The 22,962-nt window shown below is 53.7% G+C and overlaps 1 protein-coding gene across 8 annotated transcripts; it reads left to right on the forward strand.

Moving 5' to 3' along the window:
• The first annotated feature begins 1,799 nt into the window (after positions 1 to 1,799).
• ARHGEF40 (Rho guanine nucleotide exchange factor 40) lies at positions 1,800 to 22,635 on the forward strand. Of its 8 annotated transcripts, none has more exons than XM_059913779.1 (24): positions 1,800 to 1,982; positions 4,565 to 4,762; positions 5,384 to 6,635; positions 6,782 to 6,949; positions 7,083 to 7,203; positions 7,755 to 7,851; positions 7,962 to 8,042; positions 8,175 to 8,291; positions 12,239 to 12,334; positions 12,440 to 12,555; positions 12,931 to 13,057; positions 14,691 to 14,813; positions 14,915 to 15,058; positions 15,559 to 16,169; positions 16,296 to 16,530; positions 16,892 to 16,978; positions 17,580 to 17,795; positions 18,516 to 18,686; positions 19,496 to 19,673; positions 20,408 to 20,512; positions 20,744 to 20,887; positions 21,395 to 21,525; positions 21,927 to 21,987; positions 22,108 to 22,635. In XM_059913779.1, the coding sequence occupies exons 1-23, from the start codon at positions 1,980 to 1,982 to the stop codon at positions 21,981 to 21,983; spliced, it is 4,578 nt and encodes a 1,525-aa protein (XP_059769762.1). In that variant the 5' UTR covers positions 1,800 to 1,979; the 3' UTR covers positions 21,984 to 21,987; positions 22,108 to 22,635. The 8 variants fall into 8 exon arrangements, with proteins under 8 accessions (XP_059769762.1, XP_059769758.1, XP_059769759.1 ...); XM_059913775.1 differs by having other exon boundaries at positions 1,869 to 1,982; positions 6,833 to 6,949; XM_059913772.1 differs by having other exon boundaries at positions 1,871 to 1,982; positions 22,226 to 22,635.
• Positions 22,636 to 22,962: the final 327 nt, after the last annotated feature.

The raw sequence follows: 22,962 nt of genomic DNA on the forward strand, positions 1-22,962 counted from the left end.
AAGGGAAGGTTCAGACTCTGTCAACACTAGGAATGGGCGAGTTGGGTTTGAAACAAGTGAATAAGGTTCATAATACACCCCCTAAGAAAGTTTCCTAAATTCTGATCTCTGTAACCAACCACTGGGCAGCATTTACAGAGTGGACACCAGGGGGTAGCAAAATCTCACTCTCCCAGTTCTCGGCACTAATTATAAGGAAGCTGGAGAGTCTGGATGGGCCCATAACCCATTGATGGAAAAGAGCTCCAGCTCCCTGCCTCTAACTCTGCTGGGAAGATGGTCACTGAGGTTTGATGCCCTAGATTATGTTTGGGTGTTTTTTTTGTTTGTTTGTTTGTTTGTTTTTTGATGCTATGGGCAGAGGGATCTTCTTGCCTCCAAGAAAGATGAACATTTTCTCTCTCCTCTTTTCCAGACCCGGAGGAGTGGAGAAAGGACGGAGATTAGCGTTCTGAGGAGGTGAGAGAAGAGCCCATCACCTAGGCGACGCCGCGCCCCCCCCGCCCTTCCCCCTCCGCCCGCCTCTGTGCCAAAGACTTCCCTGAGGCTCCGGCCTCCTGGCTTCGTAGAAGCTGCATCCACGGGCAGGACGTTTTCCAAACGCCACCCCCCAGTCGCAGTGGTACTTGCCTTCACGTCCGTCTCTGGAGTCTATTTGGCTTTCCTATCTTCTCAAATGCCCACCCTTTAGAAGCGCCCCTCCCCACGCCCGCCACCCCTGCAGGGCTTCCCGGTGCCTGCTCAGAGGAGGGGCAAGACATCTCCCTGCTATGCCTAAGCCTCCCCCAGCCCTCCTGGGGGACCCTCGCCAGGGCTTCATTTCCCATCCAGACGCGGTGGAGGATGGGTGAGAATAGAACTTTCTTAACTAGCCTACCCCCTTTGTCTACTGCGTCAGAGCCATCCCCGCTGCCAAGAGCCCTAGCGGCCCTGGGAGACTCTCTTTCGCCACCCCATAAGAAGGAAGGGTCTGGTATCCAGTACCGGATCGTGGGGCTGAACGGGGGTCTGGTGCCTTCCCTCCGCTAGCTCAGGGAGAGACAGGGGATGCGGAGGGGAAGGGGCAGCGAGGAAAGAACTCAGAAAACGTCCGCCGAAGCGCACGCCCCTGCAGGAGGATCCTGATCCCGGGACCCTGCGCGCATTCAGCCTCGACACCCACCCCCCTCCCCAGGCCTTCACCGCTCCCTAATTCCCCCACGCCTCCGCCCTCCCCAGGCCGCACAGAGGAGCCCATTGTCGGAGCCCGAAGGCTCGAGGCCCGAGGAGATGGGAGGGGAAGGAGGAAGGCGGGCAAGGCCCTGGAGAGTGGGAGGAATCCCCCGATTTTCCTGCCCTCGGCTCTACGGGAAGCGGGCAGGGGTTTTGGGGGGAGGTCTCTTCTGAGCCCCAGGTGCTGCCGAAGTCTGGCAATGGAGGGGTGAAGAGGTTCCCAGGCGAGTTAGAGTCAGGAGGCTTCCGGCCATCAAACGACTCCAGTCCTAGGCTGGGGACCCCACGGATTTCACGCACGCCCCAGCCTCTGGACTGTCCCTTGCGGAGACTAAACTGATCCCGTAGGGAGCTAGGCGGTGGCGGGAAAAGAGGGGCGTCCTCGGCGGGACGGGCCTCCGAGGGTCAGGGTCGGGGCTACCGGCTGGAGGGCGGGGAGAAGGAAGAAGAGGGTTGCGGGAGAGCTGGGCAGATCGGGTGGGGGCGTAGGGGGAGCGGCCAGAGGCAAGGCGCGGGAGAGGGAGTCCCGGCTGGGGGTCAGACGCGGAGGCGGAGGCGGGCACTGAAGGGCGGGGCGGGGAGGGGCGGCCGTCTCGACCCTCCCTGGTGGGGCCCCGCGGCCTGGGAGCCCGAGCTGGCCGAGCCGCCACCGCGGCCGGAGCTGTCCCCTAGCCAGACCCGGCGAGACGCGAGCGGCGGGAGGGAGGCGGCGGCGCGCCCGGCCCCGCCCGCCCGCCCGAGCGTCGGACGCGGCCCCGAGCCGAGCCATGGTGAGTCCCGCGTCGCAACCCGGTGTCCCCTCCGCCTTCCCGCAGCCCGCTGTGGATCGCCAGCCCCTAGCTTGGGTGCCTCTTGCTCCTGCTTGGAACTCTTGAGCGCTCCTGGGACTCTCCTCCCTCCCATCCCCCATTCTTTTCTTTGATCTGTCTGTCTGCCCCGCTGTCTGGCTCTGTCCCCACTGGGTATTGCCCTCACTCCTTTCTTCATCCTCTTCTCCGCCCCTTCCCCCAACCTCCCTTAGCTCTCTCCCTCTAATCCACACACCTCCCGTCGCCCTCCTCTGTCCCGACCTGTGCCTTCCTTTGCAGGATCCTCCCTCCCCCTCCCGGTCCCAGCTCCTTACCCGCGGGAGACCCCTGCGGGATTGGGCTGCAGCGGCCCTGGCAGGGGCCCGGGCTCGGGTCATGAGAACTGACCTGCCTGGCACCACCATTTTCCACCCCAGTCCCCAGCCCGGTGAGCCGGGCCCACCCATCCGGCCCTGGGGGACCGGCCACAGCTGTGGCTGGGCTGGGGCCAGGGACCTGGCCAAAAAGGGAAATTCCCGCGGAGAAAGAGAGGCTGCCTCAGAGTGGTGGACAGAGTGGGGAGGGGGCTCACAGTGCCCGGGGGCGTGACGCTGCCAGAGGCGACACGAGATGCGGTGCGGGGGGAGAGGAGTGCCCCCGAGCTCACGCTGCAGGGAACAGAAACACTGTCCCAGAGCATTCCCGCTGCAGAGGGGAGGGGACACTGGCACAAGCTCCCTGCCGCGGGTTGGGGACCCTGGCAGCAGCAACTCAGGGCACAGGAAGCAGGAGGGCGCTATTAAGGGACGTCCATGCCAACAGGAGTGGACACTATCCTGTGAACTCTCGCTCCAAAAGTACTCTCTGAAGAGTAATTGCAGGTGTGCGCACTGCCAGGGAGAGCGCCCACTGCGGGAGGGATGGGTGGGGGGGGCACGGCCAAGGGGGCGCTCACCGCAGGGAACGGAGGAGGGGGAGAGGCCCTGCCAGGGGGCGCTCACCGCAGGGGGGAGGAGGGGGAGGAGCACCACCGGGGCTGCTCCTCTACAGAAGGAAGGGCACCCCCTGGCAGGGAGGCTGGAACAAGAAGAAAGAGGAACTGGGCCAGGGAGAGCTGACTCAGTCTCTCTGGTCTCCTCTTTGGTCCGGGCCGGCTGGAGGCCGGTCTCTGAGCTCCTGCCCGCCCCCTCCCACCCCAGACCCCTCCTCCCCTCCTGCCGCTGCCGTTTCCTGTGGCTGGGACTCTCACTCAGCCATGAGCTCACCGCCCCTAATGGGTTGCAGCTGCCTCGCAGCTCCAACTCTAGCTCCCCCTTGCAGGCCTCGGAGCGGACGGCTCACTCTGCCTCCCGCCCGCCCATCTCCACCCTCCCCCCACCCACGCTCCCGGCGCTGGCCGGGTCCCCGGAACACTGGGGGGTCTGTCTGCTCGCCCACACACCTTGGGGCCGGGTCTCTATGCTGACGCACTGACTGTCGGCCTCCGGAGTGGCTGCCTCGCTTCTCAGAAGGTCGGGACAGGCAGGCAACGCTCAGGCTGAGAGGACTTAAAGTGAAATATGCAGTATTGTCCTCAGGGCGAAGGCGGGGGATGGGGTGGGGGCGGGTTGCAATGGGGAGTAGAGAACTAGATAAACACTTCAGCGAGCATCCCCCTTGCCCCGTTACAGCAAAGAAATCTGATAAAAGGAATTTCACAGCCACCTTGAAAGACAAATAGGTTTGCAGAGGAATAGCCTGAGGGGTGGCTGTTTAGGGTATGAGATGGAGAAAGATATCCAGCTGATTCACTTAGGGACACGAGTCTGGAGGAAGCAGGGCTGAGACTTTTGAGATAGTGGCTCCCGGTGGAGGTTGGTGGAGAGGCCCTACAGGAATCAGAAAATATTTCAGCTCCAATACATACCAGCAAGGCCTCCTCCTCCCTTCCCTACAAGTTCCTTTTGTGACTTTTTCCTCTTTCAACTGTCCCCACCCAAGTCTTTGTAACCCAATCCCACATGCTCCGGGAATGGGTGATTGCTTTAGAGCCACTCTGGGAGAGGATGAGGGGTGCTCGAAAGACTCAAGACAGATAGCCCTTCAGTCCTCCTTCTTCCCACCCAACGATCATCTCTAGCATATGATTGTTCATGGGTGGTGGCACCTCTACTTAAGATGGGGGTCTCTGTGGGAGGCCCTGAGAAGAGGGACTGGCAGGAGGGCTGTGTAAAAGGGCTCCACCCTCCAGAGCTCTCAGCCATCAGTGACTTCCCTGATGGCCCAGGGGCCCATCTCTTCCTGAGGAGGGCCTATGCAATCCTTGCAATTTACAAGAACTAGGCGCAGCCCTAATCAAAGTCCTTCACAAAAAAGTCTCCTCAGATCTCCAAAGCCAAGGTCTCAGAGTACACTGTGCACTCCGACTGGGCCAGCCCCACTCCCATCTCATTCAGCCAGCATTTCCTGTCGTCTCTCTGCACACACTCTGTACATGATGGGGCCCCTGGGGGACACAGCCAGCCTCCAAGGAGCCATGCTCGGGTGATCTCTAGGGATCTGCAGCCTGGTCTTGTCTCTCCCAGGAGCCTGAACCAGTAGAGGACTGTGTGCAGAGTACTTTGGCCGCCCTGTACCCACCTTTCGAGGCAACAGCCCCTACACTGTTGGGCCAAGTGTTCCAGGTGGTGGAGAGGACTTATCGGGAGGATGCGCTGAGGTACACGCTGGACTTCCTGGTGCCCGCCAAGCACCTGCTTGCCAAGGTCCAGCAGGAAGCCTGTGTGAGTGAATGCATCCCTGTTCTATCTCCCCTAAGAGCCACTGCCTCACCCGAGACACCAGTCAGACTGACTAATTTCCCCTCACCCAGAGACATCGCCTCCCCTGATACTGATCCCCCCAGAGGCACTTGCCATTCTCATGCTAACACATAGACATTCATCTTCCCCAAATACTGACCCCTAAGAAACATCAGCTCCCAAAGAACCTGACCCTCCAGACCCAATTCCAGACATTTCCCTCCTCATATCAATTTTTCAAGATACCAACTCCCCCAGAAATGACTCAACAGAGTCACTTCTACAGATATAAAGAACTCCTAGGAGTCTCTGGCTCCTCCAAGACAATGGCATCTGCTGACCATGTCTTTATAATGACTCAGTTCTTACCCTCCCACTCATGGAACTAGCTTCCTAGAGAAGCTTCCTACCACCAGAAAACTGATCAGTCCCAATCCTTTCCTCTGTCACATGCACACCCCAAGATATCTCCTCCGGCTCCCCTGGGGTTATAACCCACCAGGTATAAGGCCACTCCTGCCTAGGGTAGCCCCATTCTAACTGCCCCCTCCTGCTGGTTTCATCAGCAGACGCCTGAGCACAGCCTGCCACCTCTCTCCCCAGGCCCAGTACAGCGGTTTCCTCTTCTTCCACGAGGGCTGGCCCCTCTGCCTGCACGAGCAGGTAGTGGTGCAGCTAGCAGCACTCCCCTGGCAGCTGCTGCGCCCAGGAGACTTCTACCTGCAAGTGGTGCCCTCAGCAGCCCAAGCGCCCCGCCTGGCACTCAAGTGCCTGGCCCCAGGGGGTGGGCGAGTGCAGGAACTGCCTGTGCCCAATGAGGCTTGTGCTTACCTGTTCACACCTGAGTGGCTACAAGGCGTCAATAAGGACAGGCCAACAGGTCGCCTCAGCACCTGCCTTCTGTCCGCACCCTCTGGGATTCAGCGACTGCCCTGGGCCGAGCTCATCTGCCCTCGATTTGTACACAAAGGGGCCCTCATGGTTGGACATCGGCCAAGCACACTACCCCCAGAAGTGCCCTCCGGACCCCAAGGGCTCCCCAGCCCTCCACTCCCCGAGGAGGCCCTGGGCACTCGGAGTCCCGGCGATGGGCACAATGCCCCTGCTGAAGGACCTGAGGGCGAGTACGTGGAGCTGCTGGAGGTGACGCTGCCTGTGAGGGGGAGCCCCACGGATGCTGACGGCTCCTCGGGCCTCTCCAGGACCCGGACGGTACCCACCCGCAAGGGTGCTGGGGGGAAGGGCCGGCATCGGAGACACCGGGCGTGGATGCACCAGAAGGGCCTGGGGCCTCGGGACCAGGATGGAGCCCGCCCGCCCGGTGAGGGGAGCAGCGCTGGAGCCTCCCCTGGGTCTCCCCCGGGAGCCGAGGCTGAGGCTCTCCCTGAGGCAGCAGCCCTGGAAGTATCTGAGCCCCCAGCAGAGGCGCTGGGGGAAGCCTCTGAGTTTTGCCCCCTGAGGCCAGGGGAGGTCGGAGGAGGAGCAGGCCAGGGGGCTGAAGGGCCGCCCGGTACCCCTCGGAGAGCAGGCAAAGGAAACAGGAGAAAGAAGCGAGCTGCAGGCAGAGGGGCTCTTAACCGAGGAGGAGACAGTGCCCCACTGAGCCCTGGGGACAAGGAAGAGACCAGCCACCAGGAAGCCCTTGTCAGTCTGCCCCCCCCAAGTGAACACGAGCTTCCAGGATGCGGCCCAGTTAAGGAGGAGCATGAAGGCTCGGGGAAGCCAGACCCTGAGCCGAGAGAGGAGCTCAAACCAGCAGACGAAAAAGAGCCTCGGCCCCCAGAAGCCCGTGGGCCTGTAGAAGAGAGGGCCAGAGAAAGAGAGCAGGAGGGGCCGAGGCTGGTGCGCGTGGCAGGTGAGATGACACCGAGGCCAGTGGGACAATGGCCAGGGTAGGTGCGGCCTAGGGAACGGGGCTGCAGGAAGAGCGGAGGTGAGGGTGGGAGCAGAGTAGCCAGACCTGTCCTCACTTCAGGCCCATAGCTCTGCCTGTGCCTGCAGGGCCCAGCAATCCAGAAGGGCTCCTGTCTGACCCCCTGGCACCATCCCCAGAGACTGTGCAGGAAGTGAAAGGGGACAGCATCCCGGAAGAGGCCACTCCAGTCTCCAGCTCTGATGATCCTGGTGTAGCTTGGGACTTAATGTCGTCTGGATGTCTCGTCCTGACTGGTCAGTGGGCAGCAGTGGCTGAAGGGAAAGGGGTCGAGGAAGGAGAAGCCTCCTGGGTGGGCTGGGGAGGGAGGCAGGGTGGATGGGAGGTAGGCAAGGCCTGCCCCCAGCCGGGACCATTTTGTGTCTTCAGGAGGGGTGGATCAGAGTGGGCGAGCTCTGCTGACCATTACCCCACCGTGCCCTCCTGAGGAGCCTCCACCCTCCCAAGACGTGCTGAGCGCTGCTCTTCATTACCTCCACTCACTGCTCAGGTAACTGAGGCCCAGGCTGGCAGCTTGCACACTAACCTCCTGGGTTGTGAGGACCCTGCTCTCCTCTCTCCTCAAGACATTGACCTCTAGGATACCTACTTCTTCAACCCTCAGATTTTCAAGTCATTGCTCTCTGACCTTACCGACCCCTGACTTGCAGCATATCTTCATCAATCCTCAAAATCAACACTGCTGACTTTCAGTATCCTGAGACAAAACCTAGTTTATCAGAACCTTGATTAACTCATTCAACAACTCTTTCTTGAGCACCAGAGCCTATTAGGCAGTATGCTAGGTGCTGGCATTGAAGTCATACCCTTCCAGAGCACAGAATTCCTAACTTTTTAATCCCTGATCCCATGACCCAGTAGCCACGCGAATATAGAATCCTAATTGCTAGGTCACTACCTCTTGGACACATGTCCGAGACTTTGACACTTTGCCCATCGCCAGGAACTAACTTTTCCTGAGGATGAGTAACATTAACACACACACACACACACACACACACACACACACACACAGCCTCCTTGGATCTTCTGCCCCCACAGGCCTGACTTACAGGTACTGGGGCTGTCAGTCCTGCTGGACCTTCGCAAGGCACCCGCACTGCCTCCAGCACTCATTCCTGTCCTGAGTCAACTTCAGGTAAGCAACCCCTTGAGACAAGTACTTCTTCTGGGTCCTGACTCTTCCCTAGTGGTCATTCCAGGCCACCCCGTTGCTCACAATTTAGGGTTATTCTTCTCTGCCTTCAGGACTCAGGAGACCCTCCCCTCATTCAGCGGCTGCTGCTTCTCACTCATGATGACCCTCCAACTGAACTCCATGGATTTCAGGTTTGAGCCCCTCACTCCCACCTAGTCCCCATCAGTAGTGGAGAGAAAAGAAGAGGCTGGCTGGAGCCCCAGGCCAGTCCCTGAGTCCCTAGGTGCCTAGGCCAGAAACCCCCTGCCTTCACATGTCTACAGGGTGCTGAGTTGCTGTCAGAGAGTGATCTGAAAAGAGTGGCCAAGCCAGAGGAGCTGCAGTGGGACTTGGGAGGTCACAGGGACCCCTCTCCCAGCCACTGGGTAGAGACACACAAGGTAAGCTTCACCTCCCCCACTCAGGACACTGGGAGCCAGGAGTGACCCAGCAGAGGACATTCTAGGAGAGAGAGGACAGATCTGAGATATGACCAAGGGGTTGAGGAAAAGTGGTTTCCCTTCCATTTAGTTCAATAAATATTTATGGTTCACAATTCAACAAGTGTTTATGAGCAAATTCAATTCAACAAGTATTTATGAGCAAAAGTCTGTGCATGTGCCCTGGGCTACTGGAGAGATGGGACGAGTATGTTAAATAAATTCTCTTTTTCCTTCTAGTTTTGAGATATAATTGAACAAGCACTGAACAAGTTTGAGGTGTACAACATAATGATTTGACTTACATACAACCATGAAGTGGTTACCACTAGTTTAGTGAACAGCCATCATCTCCTATAGATACAAAATTAAAGAAATAGGAAAAAAAATTTTTTCCTTGTGATGGGAACTCTTAGGATTTACTCTTAACAACTTTCATATATAACATACAGCAGAGTTAATTATATTAGTATTTATCATGTTGTACATCACATCCCTAGTGCTTACCTGTCTTATAACTGGAAATTTGACTGTCTTCATCCAATTCCCCCTCCCTCTCATCTCCTGCCTCTGGTAACCACAAATCTGATCTCTTTTTCTATGAGTTTGTTTTGTTTATTTGTTTTTGAGGTATAATTGACCTACCACACTATGTTAGTTCTTGGTACACAACATAGTGATTCAATATTTCTATGCATTTCTCCATAATGTCTAGTTGTCATCTGTCACCATACAAAGATATCACGTAATTATTGACTCTATTCCCCACATTGTACATTTTATACCCGTCGCTCATTTATTTTGCAACTGGAAGTTTGTATGCCTTGATCTCCCTTACCTATTTCTCTCCTCTCCTCACCCCCCTCCCCTCTGGCAACCATCCGTTTGCTCTCCGTATCTATAACTCTACTTCTGTTTTGTTATGTTTGTTCACTTGTTTTTAAGATTCCACATATAAGTGAAATCATACAGTATTTGTCTTTCTCTGTCTGACTTATTTCACTTAGCATAATACCCTCTAGTCCATCCATGTTGTCACAAATGACAAGATTTCATTCTTTTTTTATGGCTGAGTAATATTCCATTGTATGTATATACCACATATTCTTTAGCCATTCATCTATTGATGGGAGCTTAAGTTGCTTCCGTATCTTGGCTATTGTAGATAATGCTGCAATTAACACAGAGATGCATATATCTTTTCTAATTAGTGTTTTCACTTTCTTGGGATAAATACCCAGGAGTGGAATTGCTGGATTGTATGGTAGTTCTATTTTTAATTTTTTGAGGAATATCCATACTGTTGTCCATAGTGGCTGCACCAATTTACATTCCCACCAACAGTGCATGAGGGTTCCCTTTTCTGCACATCCTCACCTACACTTGTTATTCTGACAGGTGTGAGGTGATATCTCATTGCGGTTTTCATTTGCATTTTCCTGATGATTAGTAATGCTGAGCATCTTTTCATGTGCCTGTTGGCCATCTGTATGTCTTCTTTGGAAAAATGTTTATTCAGATCCTTGGCCCATTTTTTAATTGGGTTGTTTGTTTTTTCGATGTTGAGTTGTGTGAGTTCTTTGTATATTTTGGATATTAACCCCTGATAAGATATATCATTTGCAAATATCTTTTCCCATTCAGTAGGCAGTCTTTTCATTTTGTTGATGGTTCCTTCGGTGTGCAAAAGCATTTTAGTTATACGTAGTCCCATTTGCTTATTTTTGCTTTTGTTTCCCTCGCATAAAGAGAAGTATCAAAAAACATATTACTAAGACAGATGTCAAACAGTGTATTGCCTATGTTTTCTTCTAGAAGTTTTATGCTTTCAGGTCTTACATTCAAGTCTTTAATCCATTTAGAATTTATCTTTGTGCATGGTGTGAAAGAGTAGTCCAGTTTGATTCTTTTGCATGTAGCTGTCCAGTATTCCCAATACCATTTATTGCCAAGGTGGTCTTTTCCCATTGTATATTCTTGCCTCCTTTGTCATAGATTAATTGACCATATGTGTGTGGATTCATTTCTGGGTTCCCTATTCTGTTCCACTGATCTATGTGTCTGTTTTTGTGCCAGTATCATACTGTTTTGATTACTGTAGCTTTGTAGTATAGTTTGAAATCAGGGAGCATGATACCTCCCTTGACTTTGTTCTTTGTCAAGATTGTTTTGGCTATTCAGGGTCTTTTGTATTTCCATACAAATTTTAGAATTATTTGTTCTAGTTCTGTGAAAAATGCCATTGATATTTTGATAGGGATTGCCTTGAATCTGTAATTGTCTTGGGTAGTATGGACATTTTAACAATAATAATTCTTCCAATCCATGAGCACGGTATATCTTTCCATCTGTTTGTGTCATCTTCAATTTCTTTCATCACTGTGTTATAGTTTTCCAAGTACAGGTCTTTTACCTCCTTAGTTAACGTTTATTCCTAGGTATTTTATTCTTTTTGATGCAATTGTAAATGGAATTGTTTTCTTAATTTCTCTTTCTGATAGTCCAGTATTAGTGTATAAAAATGCAACAGATTTCTATATATTGATTTTGTATCCTGCAACTTTACTGAATTCATTGGTGAGATCTAGTAGTTTTTTGGTGGTGTCTCTAGGATTTTTTATGTATAGTATCATATCATCTGCAAACAGTAACCATTTTACTTCTTCCTTTTCAATTTGGATGCCTTTTATTTCTTTTTCTTCTCTGATTGCTGTGGCTAGGCCTTCCAAAACTATGTTGAATCAAAGTGGCGAGAGTGGGCATCCTTGTCTTATTCCTGATCTTAAAGGAAATGCTTTCAGCTTTTCATCATTGAGTATAATGTTAGCTGTGGGTTTGTCGTAAGTGACCTTTATTATGTTGAGGTATGTTCCCTCTTTACCCACCTTGTTGAGAGTTTTTATCATAAGTGGATGCTGAATATTGTGAAAAGTTTTCTCCACATCTATCAAGATGATCACGTGATTTTTATCCTACATTTTGTTAACATGGTGTATCACGTTGACCAGTTTGCAGATGTTGAACCATCCTTGCATATCTGGAATAAATTCCATTTGATCATGCTGTATGATTCTTTTAATATACTGTTGGATTTGGTTTGCTGGTATTTTGTTGAGTGTTTTTGCATCTATGTTTATCAGTGATATTGGCCTGTAATTTTCTCTTTTTGCGATTCTTAATATGACATTAAACAGCATATCATTTTTGGTGGATGATAAGTCAGAAACAACTGGAGAAGAGTGCAAAATAGTATCACTGGGGTTCTAGAAAGAGCGGAGAGTCAGAGAGGCTGGTTCTGGTTCCATGTGACCTTGAGCAAGCTAATGTACCTTACTTCCGGAGATGGTGCCTTTCTGTACCTGCTCCCTGCACCAGCATTCCAGCCTCAAGATCATTGCCCTCACAGTCCAGCAATTGTGACATAATCTCTGATTCTATGAATCTAAATTCTGTGAGTATTCAAGAAAAGAGGTATGAGCATGATCTGAGCCAAGTATTAAAGGGGGTCTGTAACATGGTCTCTAAGCTGTGGATCAAAGGGGAAGTGCATCTGAAGAGGCAGAGAAGAGGGTTTTATAGGGTCAAGGGCCAGTGCAGATGAGGGAAAGGAGATTCATGTTTACTAAGCTGTAAAATGTGCCAGGCCCATGAGAGCTGCTTACCTAGCATCATCTCTTTAAACCTTTAAATCCAGTGTGTCTTATCATGACTTTACAGTTGAGGAAACTGATGTTCAGGAAGGTTTCTGGACCTGCCTAAGGTCATACAATTAGTAAGCGACAAAGTCAGGAACTGAACCCAGCATTGCCCCCATAAAAGTCTCTGGGGTTGCCCCTCCTCCACCCTAGGGCTTAGGCCCCTTATCCTGAACTCTGTCCCTGGACTCCATTCCTGTGTGTTTGTCTCAGGAAGTGGAAAGGTTGTGCCGCCTGTGCCGAGGTGTGCTGGGCTCTGTACGGCGAGCCATTGAGGAGCTAGAGAGAGCAGCAGAGCCAGAGGGAGAGGTAGGAAATGAGATGGGACAAAAGGGGATGAGGTGGGGATGGGTCTGGGCTGAGCTGAGGACCTCCTGGTGGAACCCCAACTGTCAACTTCTCCCCGCCCCTCAGGAGGCGGCAGGAATGCCTGAGCCCCTACAGAAGGTACTGGCAGATCCCCGGCTGACGGAGCTGCAGAGGGATGGGGGAGCCATCCTGATGAGGCTGCGCTCCACCCACAGCAGCAAGTACGAGGGATGGGTGTGTGGGTGCAGGTGGACATGGAGGATGGAGACACAGCAGAGGGCTGCCAATTCACCTTAGCTGCCAGATAATTCTTACTAAGCATGTATCTGGACAAGATATGCTTCACCACTTATCTCATAACTCTCACAACATCCCTAGGTGCTAGTTATGATTATCAATGGGGATTTGGAGGATTAGAAATGTTTAATGTCTTGGCCAAGGTTGGTCAGTAAATGGAAGAGTAAGGATTCAGATCCAGGCCCATACTCTGACCCAGGATGCTGTGCCACCCCTCACGCTGGGATGCAAGGATGGGATGGGGTTGCGGGGGAGGCTTGACAAAGGCAGTGGTTCATTCTGCCCCCCTCCCTACCCAGGCTGGAGGGCCCAGGCCCAGCTACACTGTATCAGGAGGTGGACGAAGCCATTCACCAGCTCGTGCGCCTTTCCAACCTACATGTGCAACAGCAGGAGCAGCGGCAACGCTTGCACCGACTTCAGCAGGTGAGCCAGGACCTCCTCCCCCATGCTTCTTAACTCCACCTGGGGGCCTGGCCTCCAGCACCCTTTCCCACTGATACTTACAGTTGATGGTGTTCTCCTAACCTGGCTTGGTCGAACGGCCCTCCCTCTCTCCTCATCTCCCCTGGAAGTTGATCATGGTCAGTGTGAGATTCAACAAGAGGGAGATAGCATCTCAGCACCCGCAAAGAAGAGAAGCCAGATCTTGCCCTCCCACTGTTGATGTTTGATCAAGGATCCTTAGAGATTGTGAGAGATGCTTAGGTGCCCTAGGGGATTCTGGGAAGGGCCGATTGACTCTGAGTGCCTACCTCCTTAGCTTAAAAGCAACAAATGTCTATTGATACCAGCTCCCTCCACCTGTTATGCAATGTCATCCCCAAACCTGAGGATGGAAAGGTCCCACCTCCCTCCACCTTGGAAGGAGAGGACAATGGAAACTGCTAAAGACCTTGGAAACCAAGGCCTCTTTGTGGGAAAGATTCAGGAATAAAGCTGGCTTCTCTGAGCCTTGATTCTTTTCTCCTGGGGTTAAGAACTCCATAGGAATTTGCTCTCCACCCTACCTTGTGGGGTAGCAGGGGCACTGAAATCTGATTGCTCCTCCATAGCTCCTAAGTGTGGTGAGTGAACACCTCATGGACCTGCATGTGGCCTTAGGGGAAAGGTCTTCTCAGGGTCAGTGGTAAAGGGGGTGGGGGGGCAGGGCTCTCTGTTCCTGAGATTTCTGCATATTATTTAGCTTCCTCCATCCCAGCATCCAAAGGTTTGTATCTCCTACTGTTTGTTTGTTTGCTTATTAGCTGTTTTCCTCCTGTGTAAAAACTATTAGCGCACAGGATTTGGAGTCTAAAGTGTTCAGCTTGAGTTCTTCTCTGCTAGGAGTGAGATATTGGACAAGTCTGGAAGCATCTCTGAGTTCCCAAGTCCTCATATGCAGAATGGGGGTGATAGTAAGGCTTACCTCACAAGGGTGTTCGGGTGATTAAATGATTTCAGCAAAGGACTGTAAAAGTGTTTATTGTTGGCACAGGTTATTGGGAACATTCTCAAACTTCCCGTCCTCAGGCTGTCTCGCCCCAGATTCCAACCTTTCTTCAGAGGGAAGAATTACCATCCCTTTTTGGTCAGATATCCCAGAACCAACACGAGAGTACCTAGAGCCCCATAATAGGCAACTGGAGCTACACACACACACACACACACACACACACACACACACACGCCTGGGTTGTATCTCCAAGCCTGGTCCCTGTCACTAGGCTCTATGAATGTGAAATTTCTCCTGGCCCTCGTGCCTCTGGCTCACACCAATTTTATCTATTTCACCCGGAGGCATAGCCCTGGAACCCTAGCATGCGTCTCTCAGTGCTTCCTCCAGCCCAGCCTCCCCTTCAACTGGTGCTTTACAAAGATGGCTTACTCACTTTACTTGACCCTTGTGGAAACTAGCACCATTCCCTGTTATCATTTCCACTTTACAGCTGAGATGAAATGGTTTCCCCCAAGGTTCTACAGGGTGGGGCGGTGGGGTCAGAGCTGGATCTCAGCTTTCCTTTCCACTGCACGGCCCCTTCTCCCTCACGGCCCCGCTCTCCCACCCTGTCTGCCCCAGGTGCTGCAGTGGCTCTCGGGCCCGGGGGAGGAGCAGCTGGTGAGCTTTGCTGTGCCCGGGGACTCCCTGTCTGCCCTGCAGGAGACAGAGCTACGATTCCGGGCTTTCAGTGCTGAGGTTCAGGTGAGAAGCGGGAGAGGGGCAGGTGAGGGGAAACACGCGGGGAGGGAAGGGGAGACTGACTGGACTGAGGGCCAGGTCTGAGAGCAGCCTCCCTTCTCCAGGAGCGCTTGGCTCAGGCGAGGGAGGCCCTGGCCCTGGAGGAGGACCCTGCCTCCCAGAAGGTTCTGGATATCTTTGAACAGCGCCTGGAGCAGGTTGAGAGTGGCCTCCACCGGGCTCTGCGGCTACAGCGCTTCTTCCAGCAGGTATGTGCTGAGCCTCTTCCTTCTATGCCCACCACTGCCTTTCTTCTGCCTGGAGAAGCTGATCGGGCGGTTGTTAGAAGCAGGGACTTAGGAGGCCGTCTCCTGGGCTTTGACTCTTGGCTCTGCCGCCTACTTGATGAATGACCTGGGACAGGATACTAAACCTGAGTGTGCCTCGTGGCACCTCCCTTACAGGGCTGAGTGAGGATTACGTAAGCAGTATGTAACAGGTACTTAGCACAGAGTCTGCCACTTGTAAATTCTGTGTAAGTATCGGCCATCCTTTCATCTAGGCCCCGCTGTCTCCATACCAGCTCAGAGTGACACGCTAGGCCGTGATGCTGGGACAGTGAGGGGAGGTGTTCTAAGAGGACTGGGGTGTGGTGGGCCTTGGGAAGCCACCAGCGAAGGAGGACAGGAGCTGTCACCGGGCAGCGTGTGGGAGGGGCACAGGACCTCACTCCTTCCCCTCGCCACTCCCCACCCCTTTGGCCTTGTAGGCACATGAATGGGTGGACGAAGGTTCCACGAGGCTAGCAGGAGCTGGGCCGGGGCGGGAAGCAGTGCTGGCAGCCCTGGCCCTGCGGCGCACCCCGGAGCCCAGCGCCGGCACCTTCCAGGAGATGCGGGCCCTGGCCCTGGACCTGGGCAGCCCGGCGGCCCTGCGAGAGTGGGGCCGCTGCCGGGCCCGCTGCCAAGAGCTGGAGAAGAGGGTTCAGCAACAGCTGGGAGCGGAGGCGAGTCCACGGGGCCACCGGCGACGACGGGCAGACAGTGCCAGCAGCGGAGGGGCCCAGCGGGGCTCCCACAGCCCCTCACCCAGCCTCCGTTCCCTGCTGCTCCCCAGCAGTCCCGGGCCGCGGGCAGCCCCGTCCCACTGCTCCCTGGCCCCCTGTGGGGAGGACTGTGAGGAGGAGGGCCCCGAGCTGGCTCCGGAAGCAGAGGGCAGACCGCCGAGGACCGTGCTGATCCGAGGCCTGGAGGTCACCAGTACGGAGGTGGTAGACAGGACGTGCTCACCCCGGGAACACGTGCTGCTGGGCCGGGCCGGGGGCCCAGAAGGGCCCTGGGGAGTAGGCACCCCCCGGATGGAGCGCAAGCGAAGCATCAGGTGAGAGCCCAGCCCAGCTGGTGCCCGAGAGGCAGGCCCAGCTGGCCCGCAGGAAAAGAACATGATACTGTTGGCATGCTCCTCCCATGCCACAACCTCCCCTGTCACTCCTCGTTGTACCTGCAGCGCCCAGCAGCGTCTGGTGTCTGAGCTGATTGCCTGTGAGCAGGAGTACGTGGCCACCTTGAGTGAGCCAGTGCCACCCGCCGGGCCTGAGCTGACCCCTGAATTGCGGGGCACCTGGGCCGCGGCCCTGAGTGCCCGGGAGAGGCTCCGCAGTTTCCACCGGACACACTTTCTGCGGGAGCTTCAGGGCTGCACCACCCACCCCCTGCGCATTGGGGCCTGCTTCCTTCGCCATGTGAGTCAGCCTCTGAAACTCCTTCCAGGGCTTCTCCCTTCACACGTCCCAGCCCCATCTGCTTGTCCCTCCTTCTCAGTATCGGCCCCCCGACCCCACCCACCACCAGAACGTGTGGCCCCAAACGCCGGCGCCTACTGCTGTTTGCTGGGCTCCTGGATCCACTCAGCTCATGTGTCCCTGACGTCCAGTGCCGCCTGGCCTTCGCTCTCTCCACGGGAGCCTGTCACTCCCCAGGCAGACTGAGTGTCCCCTGGTGGCCTGTCCCTCCTTCGGGCTCTACAGGATGCGGAGGAGGAAAGGGAGAGGCTTGTCTGCAGGGCCTCGCTGGAGATGACTTACCGCTTCCCTACCGGCACAGGGGGACCAGTTCAGCCTTTACGCCCAGTACGTGAAGCACCGGCACAAACTGGAGAATGGTCTGGCTGCCCTCAGTCCCCCAACCAAGGTAACTTTTTCTCCAACCCTCATGAGAAGGGGAGGGGCCAGGAAGACCTAAAATCCACCCAACCTCAAAATCTCTCAGGGAAGAAAAGCTTTCCTGGATGTACCCAGGAACGTCACCTACCAATAATCTCCCAGAATTGCTGAGGGTGGGACGAGCACTGGACTGGGAGCCAGGTGAACCCGGGTTCTTATCCAGCCCACCTGAGGACTTTGGGCAACAGTCTTGATTCCTCTGGGCCGCTGTTTCTTCATCCAGTAAATGGTGGCAGTATTCACTATAGCTAACTAAGAGAGTGCTCTGAGGGTCAAAAGGCCTCGCATCAAAAGATGTGAAAGTGATTTCAAAAGTTAAAAGCCAGAGAATATAAGGGATTACTTGTATTCCTCTTCCACTCTCCTTCAAGATATAGAGGACAGCTGAATCTCCTGCAGCCCTCCTGCCTCCTTTCTTTCTGGGGGAAGGTTTTTTGCCTTACCTTTGGGTGTATCTGGGCTTGACCTACCCCTAAAAACCCGGAGTACCACGCATCTTCCCCGAAGGGCTCAGACCCGAACAGCTCCAGCCCCTCCCCTCATTCCTATCTGTTTCCGCCCCAAACTAGGGCACAATGGAGGGGGGCCCTCATCTGCCCCGGGCCCTGCAGCAGCCCCTGGAGCAGCTGGCCAGGTATGGGCGGCTCCTGGAGGAGCTCCTAAGGGAAGCTGGGCCTGAACCAAGTTCTGAGCGCCAGGCCCTTGGGGCTGCCATGCAACTGCTCCGGGAACAAGAGACCCGCGGCAAAGACCTGCTGGCTGTGGAGGCGGTGCGTGGCTGCGAGGTGAGGCCATGGCTCCAGACGCTCCAGCTCGGGCTGCCTAGCCTCGTAGCCTCAGAAGCAGTGTGGGCTGGTGACCAGAAAACTAGACTCGAGGTCAGAGGGCTCCAGGCTGTAATTTCTAACCAGCTGGATAGCTTTGGTCTAGTCACTGAACTTCACTGGGGCTCCATTTCCTCGTCTATAAATAAAGAAGCTATGTCCTGCCCGACATCCTGTGACCCTATATGTGCCTGTGCTTTCCTATTCCTTTCCTAATTCTTATCTCTATCTACCCTGCACTTCATCCTGTATCTCAACATTCAGCATATACCTTATTCTCCTCTCCTTAGTCTCTTTCCAGTCCTGAGGTTCCAGAACAGGTTGGAAACCTACCTCCTCTAGGATAGACCTCTTTTCCCTTCAGTTCTTTGCTGATTTGATTCTCTTCCTGGGGCAAAATGGTGCTTTGGTCCCCAACATGCAAAGGCTTACCCATTGGAGGCTATAAACCCTACTGTGTGATGTACCTTCTATCTTCAGAGGCAGGGCTGTGCTGCTGGGCCAGGTGTGCTGTGCATGGTGACCAGTGGATGGATTCTAGGCCAAGGGCTTCCCTGATTTCCTGACTCTGCCTGAGAACCAGTGCATTCGGCCCCTGGCCCTAGAAATCCCATTTTTACTCCCTGTATAATATATACAAAGGGCTCCAGGGCCAATGACCTTTCCTTTTGCTTTCCCCAGATAGATCTGAAGGAGCAGGGACAACTCCTGCACCGGGACCCTTTCACAGTCATCTGTGGCCGGAAAAAGTGCCTTCGCCACGTCTTTCTCTTTGAGCATCTCCTCCTGTTCAGCAAGCTCAAGGGCCCTGAGGGGGGGTCAGAGACCTTTGTTTATAAGCAGGCCTTTAAGGTACAATGCCTGGGGGGTGGGGTGGGGGTGGGAAACCATGGGGATGGGACAGGAAGTCATGCTCTTCTTGGGAACGCAGGATGTTCTGGAAATTCAATCCCAACCCAGGTTCAGAATCTGTATCATCTAGAAAAGGCTTTGGCCTGTAATCAAACATCAGGTTAGGGTGTCGAGGTGACAGAAGTCCCTGTCATTGGTCTACTCCATGGGGTTCTCCTTATTCACGCAGGAGATTCATGAGGCATTCCAAACCAGAAGCGGGGAGGACCTTTCCCATTAAGAACACACATGCTTTCTGAGTTAGGGATGGTCCCTGGGGGAGGAAGAGAAAGGACACTATAAATATCGCTTAACTTGACGGAACTGAAGAACCCAAGAGGAGGGAGGCCTTGCTTTAGGGAAACAGCCTTGATATCCAGATAAACATCAATAGCGGCCTAGTCCCAGATCAGGCGTTATGGCATGACTCCTAATAGTTTCTGACTTTGTTCCCCTACACTAGTTCCAGCAGAGTCCCGTATAGAGAAAAAAGCCTCAGTTTGGAATAACATAGCCATGAGTTTGAACTCTTTCTCCAATAAGCTATGATAAGCCCTTGGACAAGTTGCTTTGTGTGTCTGGGCACACCCCCTTCTGTAAATCGTGCTTGTTATGAAGACTAAATGCAGAGCACTTGGCGCATGGTAGGTGTTGAGCAAACATTTACTAAGCATCTACCAGATGCCAGGCTAAGTATAGTGCTTTTCCACGTGGTACCATCTAGCCAGAATGCACTCCGTCTTCACCCACTCTCCTCCGCTTTTTCTCAGACTGCTGACATGGGGCTAACAGAAAACATCGGGGACAGTGGGCTCTGCTTTGAGCTGTGGTTTCGGCGGCGGCGTGCACGAGAGGCGTACACTCTGCAAGCAGCCTCACCAGAGATCAAACTCAAGTGGACAAGTTCTATTGCCCAGCTGCTGTGGAGACAGGCGGCCCACAACAAGGGTACCAGGCAGAGCCGGGAGAGGGTGTGCTTGGGATCAAGGTTATGGCAGGTTAGCTGGAGAGTGTGGAGAGTGCCCAGGGGAAAGAGGATGTAGGATGGAGAATGACGTATGAGAAGATTGAAGATCTGACATGAGAGAGATTGCTGACATAGAACTTAATCTAAGGTGCACCAAAAGGAAAGAGGAAGCTAGCAAATTTCAGGGAGGCAAGCGCAAATGGCTGGGCAAAAGAGAGTGAGAGCTTGCTCACCGGACCTGCCTTCCAGAACTTAATTGCGGTGTTACCAGGACTAGTTTGTTTGTTTTGTTTTGGGGGGTCTTTTGCTAGTTTTTGTTTTTGGTTTTTGATTCTCTGAACCTCATTCCACTCATCTGAAAAATGGAAAGTAACTTCTACATCTCGGTATGATAGGAAGGATTAAATAAGGTGATATATATGGAAGCACTTGATAAACTGTAAAGGTATGTAAAAACGTGAGTTTTGCCCTTAATGCCCAAGATAAAGGGAAGAAGGTATTAGAAGAGAAGCTGGGAAGCCGGAATGACAAGTGGGCAGGATGCAGCATATAGGAGAGAAGAGACAGATGTCTGAGGGGGAAGTCGAGGACCACGATCACCATCCATGTCATAACAGTCAACAGGAAGAGTGACAAGAGATACCAGAGGAATAAGAGGGAGGAACGAGAGTTGGGAAGGAGCAAAGAGGTTGGTAACAGGGTCTCTGTTCCCTAGAGCTCCGAGTGCAGCAGATGGTCTCCATGGGCATTGGGAATAAACCCTTCCTGGACATCAAGGCCCTTGGGGAGCGGACGCTGAGTGCCCTGCTCACTGGAAGAGGTGAGGGCCAGAGTGCTGGGGGGCGGGGGTGGCCTCCAGCAGTCAAGACCTTGAGAGCGAAAGCACAGTGAGGAGGCATGGTGGAAAATGAGGAAAGGTCATGAGTGGATATGTCTTCCCAGAAACTGTGGGACTGACTGGGAGGCCCTCTATGAGCTGAGGGCCATTTCAGGGAGCCAGGAGGGCTTTCCCACGCCAGCACCCCACCCCTCCACCCCCCACTCTCTGCAGCCGCCCGCACCCGGGCCTCGGTGGCCGTGTCATCTTTTGAGCATGCCGGCCCCTCCCTTCCCGGTCTTTCCCCGGGAGCCTGTTCCCTGCCTGCCCGCGTCGAGGAGGAGGCCTGGGATCTGGACGTCAAGCAAATTTCCCTGGGTGAGGCACCTCTCAAGGGGTGGCTCCCAACAGCTGGGTCATCATGGTGAAGTTCAGGCTGCTTGCTGCGGAGCAATTCCTTTCTCTAGCCGAGGGGCCCAGCTGCCATGACAACTATGTACAGCTTCCCCATTGCTAAAAGAGCCTTCCATCTGGTTGCTAGGGTAATGCTTACAGCAGCCTGTTGCTAAGAAGCTCTTCCTCTGTACCTCTCTCTCTCTAGCTCTCCTTGGGTTTCTATGGAAACTGCTTCAGCTTCCTGTTGTACCCTCCTGGTTCACCACGGCAATCCTTATAGTTTCCTGTCGCTTCCTCTCTGGTTGCTCTAATGATGCTGCTGACAGTTTCCTGCCTCTTGGTAGGGGGGTTCTCTTGCAACTGGATTGCTATGGTGACTTACAGCTTCCTGTTGCTCTAGAGCTTTTTCTTCCCTGATGGAGCAGCTTGGTTACTTAAGGTAATCTAGAGGGGTTCTATACACTGCTCTCACCCTAGCTTCCCCTCCAGCCCCAGAAACACTTGCCTCTTCTGGAGATGTGTCCCCAGGACCAAGAAACAGCCCCAGCCTGCAACGCCCACACCCTGGGAGCAGCACTCCCATCTTGGCCAGTGGAGGGATCTTAGGGCTATCCCGACAGGTAGGTCCTTGCAATAGGGCTGAGAACGGGGTAGTCTCTTTGCACACTTTCTGGGTGGGCTCTTCTGATCATTCAACCCATGAGGGGCAGGGGGACCAGTGAGCCTGTGCTCCCAGCAAGGCTACAGGTTGGATGGATGTATTGTCCAGTCTGCCTTTCTCCTCTTCCCCAGGCCTGGTTGAAAGGGCTCAAGGTCAGAAGTGAATCTTTAATAAGGAGTGGAGGGCAGGAGTGACAGAAAGGGGAGAATTCCAACAGCCTGGACTTGGATTATATCAGCAAAATTCAGGAACGCTGGGGAGGAAAGAGGGGTGAACTAATTGACAGGCTTGGGAGAGAGAGAAAGGTTATATAACCTCTCTATATAAGAGGTCGTTTCTTATCCTTTAAATTCACCACAGTTTCTCTTCCCTCAGAGTCATGCCCGAGCTCTGAGTGACCCCACCACACCTCTGTGACTGGGTGAGTTGGTACCCGCTTTCTACCACATCCTACAGCCTTTCCTCTTCCCTTCCCCAGCTGCTTGGGAGTCAGCTTCTTCTCTCTCCCAACCCATCTTCCCTCTTCTTTCCTGGCATCTAGAGAAGATCCAGAACTTGGCTACAGCCCCTCCTCTCAGCACGCTTTGGGCTGGGATGCTGGGGGGACATAGTGGAGGACTGGAAGAGCATTGAATTCCTTCCCTCTGCTTCTTGGACAGAAAGAAGGTCAAAGGACCAGTGTGTTTCCCTGCTACTGCTGTCTCTAGCTCTCCCCAGCCAGGTGCCTTCCTGCAGGAACCAAAGTGTCCACACTTGCTTGCCTTCATACCCTGGAGGTGGGGAAATTATCCCTCGTCCAGTCCTTCCCCATCCGGGGCCACTGCATACTCCCAAGACACCGCTCCGTGTCAGCCCTTCCCCGACAGCCTGTGTTCGCCCCTTCGTCCTGCCCCCTGACTCTCCTTGAGAAGACTCATCTCTGCCAGTTCCTGGTGACTCCATTCTGGGGTGTCATAGGAAACGGAGCTATGCAAACCATTATAGAAGGGTGGGCTAGGGAACTGCAAACTTTATATATGTAATAACTGTTATTTTAATACTATTGTTATATTAAATATATTTACTCACACTTTGTCTCCGAAGAGCTAGAGCAGACCTCAGGGTTGGGGTGATACCACTAACTTGAGCACTTCCGCTCACCCAACCATTAACTAGAACACAGAAGATAAAACCAAGGCTGCAAGGTACCCTGTACCCTTTACTGGGCCAAAGCTGGGCCCGTGCCTGGGTGAATGTGCGCCCTCCCAGAGGAGTGGCCCCCAGAGGCTCAATGCACCCTTTGAAGTTCCTGCTCTCATGCTGCACCCACTTCTTGAGGCTGAGCTGGTTACAGTCAAGCTGGGGTCCAGCACCATTCAGCAGTTCTCAAAATGAGGTCCTCAGATCACAGTACATG

This window comes from Balaenoptera ricei, chromosome 2, assembly GCF_028023285.1.
Source record: "Balaenoptera ricei isolate mBalRic1 chromosome 2, mBalRic1.hap2, whole genome shotgun sequence".
Taxonomy (NCBI): domain Eukaryota; kingdom Metazoa; phylum Chordata; class Mammalia; order Artiodactyla; family Balaenopteridae; genus Balaenoptera; species Balaenoptera ricei.